The sequence below is a fragment of the Merops nubicus genome, unplaced genomic scaffold (assembly GCF_000691845.1).
Source record: "Merops nubicus isolate BGI_N331 unplaced genomic scaffold, ASM69184v1 scaffold44438, whole genome shotgun sequence".
Taxonomy (NCBI): Eukaryota; Metazoa; Chordata; class Aves; order Coraciiformes; family Meropidae; genus Merops; species Merops nubicus.
Window position 1 is genome coordinate 25,120 of NW_008627252.1, and position 9,443 is coordinate 34,562.

The 9,443-nt window shown below is 43.0% G+C and overlaps 1 protein-coding gene across 1 annotated transcript; it reads right to left on the reverse strand.

The window, feature by feature from the left end:
• Positions 1–1,003: 1,003 nt before the first annotated feature.
• Positions 1,004–8,758, reverse strand: GORAB (golgin, RAB6-interacting; the record flags this gene model as incomplete). Its single annotated transcript, XM_008946248.1, has 4 exons — positions 1,004–1,475; positions 4,094–4,234; positions 5,987–6,088; positions 8,413–8,758. Coding segments are annotated over 4 exons (1,061 nt in total), but the record flags the coding sequence as incomplete, so codon positions are not given.
• Positions 8,759–9,443: the final 685 nt, after the last annotated feature.

Genomic DNA, 9,443 nt, shown 5'->3' on the forward strand with positions numbered 1-9,443 from the left:
TCCTGAGACTTTCTCCACCTGGAATAGCTTTTTAAAGTCTTTCAACAGCAACAGAGCTAACCAGCTGAACTTCTTGTGGGGTACAAACCCGCTCTCTAGGCACGAAAATGCACTGAATATTATATGAAAATGGGCTCACTTCCAATATACTGCAGGGATTATTCATTACAACATCCCTGGCTAATTACTGCAACTTTGAGGCAACTACGACAGAGAAAACGATTTGCAATGGAACAGTTTTAGTTGTAACACACTCTCTTTTGTGTGTTTCTGCTTCTACATCGCACATTCTGCAATGTCTTGAACTGTAACCCATGATTTTTGTTAAATCATAGCTGCTGTGATTTCACAGATAATGTTATCAATATAGAGCTTTGTGTGATCTAGCATTATCTGGAAGAGATAGGCAAGGTGATAAGTAGGAAATATTACAACTGACTATTTGCATCAGTATGTGAATTTCCTTTAAATCATGTACAGGAAAACGTATCAGCTACGAAGACAATTAAAGTAAGCACTTGAGTTTCACAGGATTAAAAACGGTTGAAAACTAATCCCTTATGGATACAAAGGAAGACAAACATCCTATCACAGTTGTCAGGGGACAGAATGTGTCCAGAAGCAGGCCGTGTTGTGATGTTCTCTCCTGCAGATACGTATCTCTTGCACACTGTTTGGCCCAGGTACCTGTGATAGGGACACGCTGAAAGGCTTTGGAAAAACCCTACTGCTTGCTTCCAAGTATCCTGTTTCAGGAAGGCAAAAAGCTCCATGAAGAGCTGTGCATTAGAACACAAACCAAATGAGAATGATGATGACAGACGGTGAACCCTAAATGGGAGTCTTGTCAAAAAAAGAGCCTTTAAAATTTGAAAACAATATTAAAGGAAAAGAGAAAGGAAGTGCATATTACTGGCACTGCAGAAGCCCTGATATAACGCACAGCACACAAGCTGCAGAGAGTATATCATCCAGAGCTGGCTGCTTTATCTGGGTATCGTAGTCATGTAGCAGAACAAGCTGGGGAGCTTCCCAGAGCCACATTTACTGCTTGAGTCTGGCTGTCCATACTGGAGAAGGATTTGGTACCAGAGTTCTGGGACTGAACCAACTGTTCAGGAGTAGCAGGAGCAGCGACAACGTGGTTGGCATGCTCGCTCTCCCGCGCAGTAACACTGGGAGCAGGGCTTTCCTCAGCTGTCCCAGCATGACTCTGTGACTGGCTGACTTGTTTCCCTGCTTCTGCCTCCTGCTGCTGCAGCATCCGCTCCACCTCTATCTCAAGTTCCAGATTTTCCTCATCTGCCTCCATTTCCAGCTGCTGCATTAACTCCTCCAGCTTCCTGGCCTTGCGGAGTTCGTTCTGCTGTATGATGGTGCAAAGGTGCTCCGTGAGGTGCTCCTTAATCTCCGTCTTGTGCTGGAGGTCCAGCTTGGCTGCCACGTACTCCGACTCAGCCTTATCGTACCGCTTCCTGCAAAACCATCATCATCTCTGGTGGGTTAGTTCTCAAAGCACTTTACAACCCGACACATGGATATCTGATACTTTAAGCATCCCTGAAATACAACGTGCTCTGCAATGCATTATGCCAGCTATTCGTGACTTGCTGCTACGTTAGCAGAAGGGGAGAAAATACGTGTGAATGGATCAAATCTTCTCCTCTTGACACATTTGCCTCCACTGCTGCTGCACTGCAAGTTAATTTGCTCATGTGACATCTACAGCCTGAATCACGAACAAGCTTTTTTACTGCCTGTTTTAAGAGATACATCACTAGCAGCAGAAAGAAACCAACAGAAATTGCACTGTTTCCATACTTCTAATGAACCTAGTGAACCAAAACACTGCAAACCAGTTTTGTGGTTTTTCTAACCCAATCATCCACCCGACAGATACAGATGCTACAATGGTGGTACCCATATTTACATTCGAATCTGGTCTAGAAGTGCATTCTTCCAGCCACCCTTACGTATGTTTAGAAAACCATAAGCAGCACAGATTGACACAGCGTACGACATCAATAGGGATCACAACTTTTGTGTGGCAACAGATGTAGAATTTTATTGTAAGCATCCTCCCGACACACACCTCCTGCCAATTTGTATTTCCTGTCATGACCAATATAGCAAAAAGGAAATATTCCAAATATTTATTGAGGTCCACAGATCCAGGATATCTAGCACTTTAATGGCCAGTGTCCACGTTAGTGAGGCATCTTCCACTACATTCAGTCACTCTGTATATTTATTTTGATTTAATTAACAGAAATAGACATAATCTTCCTCATCATGTAAGGGAAAATGCAAAGGCTTTAGCAGAATGACTACGTAATGTACCTTATAGAGCATTCAGAAAAATAGTATTAGTAAGGTGGCTGAATAAAGAGTCCAGCTGTTCTATAAAACCAGACTGAAATACCCTGTTAAAGCAACAGAAAGATAGAAGAGATTCTTTGCTAAAAAGGAAATAAGACATAGAAAAGCCCTTCCAAATGTGTTATTTTATGTAATAATCATAAAACTTTGAGCCTGCTGTAGAGGATCAAAGACTCTGCAGTGGGCAGAAGATACCCACTTACATTTCCCTCACAAGAAAGTCAAGATTTCCTCGGGTCACATTATCTGAAATGGAAAAACTAACGCTGTGCTGGAAACTACAGTACACTTAAACCTTTGGGCTGAACTCACACATATTCTTCATATTCTGTTTTCAAGAATTCCATTCCACAGCAGTTGTCCAATGCCCCTGACTTTGAATGCACTCAGGAGTATTTCATATTGAACTTTCTGACCCACTGAAATTATTTGTGGCTTATCCCTAAAACATAAGGCAAGAACTAAAAAAATTGCTTAGAAAGACACCACTTAAAAGTAAATCAGCTTTGGCTTATAATGCATAAAAAACTTCAACACTGGAAGTATCTAACCCTCATTTCTAATTCCCTCACAAAAGGACAGACCAAGTTCATGGAATCTGTTCAGTGTTCTGTAAACTTTTCCCCTTCGTCCTACCAGCATCCCTTTTTGTTATCTCCATTAAAAACTGCCTTCCAAACGTCAGAGCCTCTTGTGTTATGTGCTCTTTTGCCATTCAACATTTCAAACAGATACATTATTACAAAAGCATGGTAAGAAAATTTCCAGGAACATTTAATGGTTTTGTAAACCAGGCTTACACCTGAAATACACTGAAATGTTTTTCCTCTTGAGGATATGAAGTTCTGTATTCATATGCACTCACCTACTGAAACAACAGTTCATCTTAGATATTTCAAATGATAATTAGACAAAAGAAATCCTTAATTTAGCTACCGCTGCTATTTTTTTAAGACTAAATATCGTGTTTATTGGCCTGTGGTCAATGTACAGCAGAAGTCACAAGGAGAAATACCCGTGAAACACATTGAATCGGGAACCAAAAAACCGCAACCGAACATTTCCATTTTATTAAATGGCTACATAAACATACTGATGTTTATCTACTGATGATGTGGTTTACCCACAAGTAATAGGGTGTTCCGATTAATTTCTAGCATTTAAGGAACTCATCAGAACCAGAGTGATTAAAGGCACATTGTGAAGGGTGAAAGCTTGCTTTTTCCTTCAATTTTTAGTCCCAGTTCCAAAAGCACTTCAGCAGCGTTATATGTTTTAAGCTTAATTGGTCCCATTGATTCCAACAGGACCAGAGCTGTCATCAACAAGCAAGTTTCCCTGAAAAGGACTTTAATTTTAGGACTTTAAAAAAAAAAACTCTTTCCCCTTGAGAAGAAATAAACAACCTTGAAACAATAAAGCAGGGCTTATAGACATCTGCACAGTTAAAGCAGTAAGTATGTCTCGTGACAGCACAAAGCTGGAAAGCACAGTCTGCAGTCAGAAAAACTCCTTCAGTTTCCAGATTCCAAGGGAAAAATTAGGAAATAAAAAGCACACTCCTACCTCAAGATTTGAAAGCCCCCCAGCCTGTGACCGTTTTAACTGCACACTATTACAATGACATAACTCCAATACTGTTTCAGTGACAGGAAACAGCATTTTCTGCCTCCAGCCAGGCAGGGCTATTCCCTCCTCCCTGTCTGTCACTTACCGGGCGTAGGAGTAGTCCAAGCTGGCCTGATCAATGAGGTTCCGGAGGATGCCAATGTCAGCAGATACCATGTCATCCAGAGCTTGTAGCTCCTTCTGAATCCTTTTTAGTTTCACTGTTTCAGCTTGAGTTCTTTTGGATCTGCAAAAGAAGATGCTTTTTTTTTTTTCTTTTCAAGCTTCTTGACACAATGGGCCCCATTTCATTTGCAGAGCAACTAACTTCTTTAAGAGCTATTCAGAAGGTTTCTCCTTTATGGTTTAAGACTTTTGATCTTTTTTAATATCCACAGGGATCTAAAATGCCTGCTATTAAAGGACTACGGCAAAATTACGTAATGACTATAATCAAAGTGCCTAAAATGGATTGTGTTTCTTCACTGTGGAAACACACAAGAAGCTGCTGTATCTAAGTAGTTCCCAGTGTAAGGAAACAGGAAATGGCTTGGGGGGAGTGAGAGGGGGAAGGGCATTTAGCCCTGCAAATATCCCCTTTCAAAGCAGCCCAGTTACTAGGGGCCAAAAAGTCACCTAACCTAAGCTTGATTTCCATTTTGTAAAATTATTCCCAAAAGGCCTACCCCAATCCCAATGAAGTAAATGGAAAGTTTTACAGAAAACACAAAGGATCTCAATCAAGCCTTATGTAACCTTTTTCAACTCAGCCTATTCATTCCTAAATTCTGAAAACTAAATGTTGCCAAGGGCAGCAAGCTTTGACAGATTTCACTCCCAAGCAAGCTAAGTAACTTTCAACAAGCTTTTACACCAGATCACTTTGCTGTCATCCATCACCACCAGCAAAACCCATGCTTTCCAGCCACTCCTTTACACCCCAAAGCAGGTACTCAGAAGCAAGACTAGATGTGTAGGCAGTGATACCACCTCTCATTAGACCAGGTGATACAGGTGGCAGGAAACAGATATCCTGTAGTACGGCTCAGAGACTGAAGAAGTGCTTTGAATGTCAGATATAACTCCCTAGGTATCATCTTCCAAGTCCTTCTCTCTCTCCTTATGCTCTGCTTTCAGGAGTTAAGAGCCCAACCTCATGGTCACACCCATGTTTACTGTCTTACATTGACTCAGACCAAACATATTTGTGTTTTCTTTCTGCCTGGCAAGGGAAAAGGTTTAGAACCTCAGAGAACCTTTTGCACTGTACCTGTGCTACCCAAGAGCTTTGATGGGCAGAACATAACACATGTCTGGGAGAACACTGTGAGCCTGAAAGCTTCACACCTCCTTCCCTGACCCAGTGCTATCAATGCTACTCCAATAACCTTTTCTACAAACCTCACCTTCCCTTTAGTCAAACTATCCTGGTAGACAACACTGTACAGTGCCTTCAAGTCTGGTCACCTGAAAAGCAAGGGCTAACAACTGTGAGAACATGTGAATTTTTGTAATTTCTAATCTGTGAGTGGTAAACCAGTACCTTTTTAAAGTTAAAAGTTGATTATCTTCTCTTTACAACACTTTTCACATGCTAACAGAAATAGACATACTTTCCCCTCATAGGTTAGGAATCAAATAAACTTTCCTTAGATCCAGTGAAAACAAATCAGGAACACAACAGGGATGAGCACCCAAGCACCGTAACTTTCAAACATGCCCTTACTAACATGCACAAGGACTGCAGCTATTTCTCAAATTGTGTAATAGCTTTTCCATCTGTGTGCAGAGCTGCAGCTCTGGAAGTGTGAAAAGCTTAGTCACAACTTCTTCGCCAGCACTTGTCATCCAAGGGGAACGTCGATCACAGCTGCTCACTTGTGGAGCAGTGCACGCAGAGCACAGAGAAGAGGTAAAAGTGAGATTTAAATAGAAGACAACTGATGAAAAGATGAAAAGCAATCCTTGCCTCAGCCCAGGCTGCAGCACAGCCCCTTACCTCTCAGCAATGGCTTTGGCCAGGAGTGCCTTCTTGCGTTTATTCTTCTCTTCCATCAGGCGCTGCTCCTGCTGGAGGATTTCCCATCGTGATTTCTCCTGCCTCCTCATTGACAAGAAGATCAAAATTAATAGAAAGTTCATTTCTCTCCCTGTTTCCCAAATGTCACAAATATTCACCATCATATTTCCTGGAGCAAACTCTAAAAATGTCAAAGGAACAACAAACAGGTTTCAGTTCTGAGGAAAGAAGAATCATCTGCAAGAAGTCATTCAGGCCAATAAAACATTTCCAGATGAAATCTGTTGATCAGGACAAAAATCTTCATAAGCAAGTAAGCTCCTGGTTAACTCGGCTTTGCTGGAAGAAAGAGCCTACAGCACATTTTCAGAAATGGATGGAATTTTTCATTTAAACTATGTGCTTCCCCACCAGGTAGAAGAAGTTTTAAGTTTCTTACCAGCTGCTACTTAAGTCTGTAGCAGTATCTGTTCAGTCTGCCAACACAGCCTCTGTTTTGAAATGTTTTTTCCATAAAATAGATCCTTTCATAGGTCTGCTTTACAATACAGCCCCCAAGTAATTAAACTGATACAAATGAAAGGCTGGTAAAAGTTATAATGAAAATGAGCACCGAGGAAAAACAAGGATTCACTTCTGCCACCAGAAAAAGAATTATATGGATTCCATTTCGTAGGCTTCACCTACTAAGAGATACAATGAGCCCCACAGGATGGAAGGCAAGGTCTCAAGTGAGAGGGGGGACAATCTGCATCAACTCAACTGGGCAGGATTAAGGAGGAACACACACTTCTTTGATGCTTTTCCACCCTTCTGTGTTCTTAATGCCTCAAGAAGTCTCAGTTTAAAAATACCCAAGTAACTCAGCCATGTTTATCTTAACATTTCTGCACAAGAATATCTCTTCAGACTTCTCAACACTCCACTCTTAAAAAGTGCACAGGCTGAGATGAATTCAGCAGACTCAGGGGTTGGCTGTTGCAGCTGAATGTCATTCACTTCCCACAGAGTGAAAGATTTCCCTGTGAAGCTTTAGCTATCTTCTCCCCAGTCAAGCAGTGTCTGTATTTTTTACCACTAGGGAGGAGCTGAACAGCCAGTCCTACTGGTGAGCTGCACCCACAGGAGGAATTTGGCACCGCTCTTCAAAGTGCTGCTATTATGGGGAAGGGACAGCTACCTGCAGGAGCTGGGCAGGTCAATGGCAGCTTCTCGAGGCACATCTCTGCAAAACAGAACCTCCTGGATCCTTCTGGGTTTTGAACTGAAGAGAAGCTAGGCACTGCTTCTCCACACAGGTGCTGCTGGCTGCCACAGTCCTGCCTCTCCACAGGAAGAACCTTCAGTCCCTTCTGAGATTCTGCGAACAGATCTAACCAGAGACAGAGTCTGGCACAGCGCATTTGGAAAGCTGCTGATCCCTCTTTTGAGGGAATATAAATGATGCATGGAAGCCTGTCAGCCAGCTAGTGTTCGTTGATTACACTGGGCAGAAAATTTTGGACCTGCATAGGATGCTAAATTGTTTAAAAAATAAACTATATGCCCCATTAAAAGAATGCATCCTATTGCCCTAAAAAAAAAGAATTCAGCCTCTTGCCCTTCACACTTTGCCTTGCCTGCTGAGGAAAAAAGACAATTAGCACTTGGATACAGACAGGAAAAAAAATGTAAGGAGGTAAAATAAAGTAATTTCTCATATTGGAAATGTCTGCTCTCTCTAGCATTTAGACAGCAGCTTCCTTTTATAGTCTACTGTCTGAATTCAGGATGAGGAACTAACTGCCACAGTAAGCCAGACTCCCAGAAAGCCATGTCCAGTATTTTTCCCTTTCTCTCTTTCACACATATCAGTTTGATGCTTTGGAGGAAGACAGGCACCCAACTGTGGGCTGATGCACATGATGGGAGCCTTGAGAGTAGTCTTATCTTGAACTGAAGAATGGCTTAAATGTGAAATTTACCTCCTCAGAGACAGACACTTTTAGCATTAACAAATCTACAGCAAAGATGAACACAAAGTCACACAAATCATAGTGCATGTACTCCCAGAAGGGCTTTTTGTTGTGGCTGCTGGCTTCTCTACACAGCACCATGCTGAGATTGTATCTTCATAAACCATTAAGACCCTCCTACATCTTGGGCACTTTACTGTGTAAAGTCCCACTGCCATAGGAAATTGTCCAAAACCAGCAGTGCATATCTGCACAGATTACACTACAGAATTTGGTCCTGAATGAGGTTTAACCCAACTAAAGATGGAAAACAAAGGTTCAGTGCAGAGGAAGCAAACATGATTTCTCAAACCTTCTGACTAGACACAGAAAAGTTCAGTGTACTGCACAACAAAAGAATGAATCAATACAGAATAATAGAATCCATCCCGATTTTACCGACTTACTAACAATTCCACTTTCTTTTTCTCCGCTTTGGAGTTCGGCTTTGCAGGGCAGATCTGGGCATTGTTACTGCCATTACCAGGATCTACCGCTGTCACCTCCTTCTGCTGGTCTTGGTTGTCACTTTGCCTTTGATCTGCTGAAGCAGGATGAGGGGGTGGCCCAGGCTCCTGAAGATGACAAGGCTTCTGTTTTGGTACAGAAAGTAACTGCTCGGGAGGAACCGAGGCAGCTCCACCCTGTAGTCCCAGCTTCTGACATTGCTGCTGGAGGGCTTTTTCTCGTTGCAATTGCTTCTGACTCTTCTTCACGGTGTGGGGGCGATGCTGCGGCTCCAAGGGTTCATACAACTCTATCAATGGGCAAGAGAGAGAGACAGGAGTAAAACTGAATCAGGTCAAAGCCAGATTCTGTGAATTAGCTTTTCTGGGCAAGCAAACTGATGCAAGACCAACATAAGGAAAACATATACCAGAGCGTCAAGGGAAGGCCATGTAGAGGAAAACCCAGAAACCTGGAAATGTTTTGTTAGCCTAAGAGTCAAGAGTTTTAAAGTATCGCAGAATCTGAAACGAGGAGCGGGAGGCATAAGGGGCCTGAATTGTAAGACTAAAGAAGGAACCACAGGCAGGAGTGAGGTGACTCTCGGGGGAATCACGGAGAGACGAATCTAGCACTTAAGGAGGGTTCCAGGCAGTCTGGTGCGTAAAATGGAAGTCTATAAAGTCAGTAACGGGGACGAACAAGATTACGGACAGAGCCGAGGCTGGGAACGTGAGTGGGCTAATGCACAGACAGATGCGGGAGCAGGACAAGGGGCTGGAGAGCCCAAAAATGTGACCAAGAGGTTACCGGTGGCGAGACAGAAAGGCTGCACGGGAGCATGAGGGGAAGAGGGAGGGATGGGGCCGAAGGAGTGGGTGGGAAAAACGAGAAGCTGCCTAGAGAACCTGCGGCGCCTGACGCGGGGGAAGACCGAGGGCTGGGTCTCGGGGGCTGAGGGGATGGAGGGAGGGAGGTGCAGCCGCGGGCGCCGG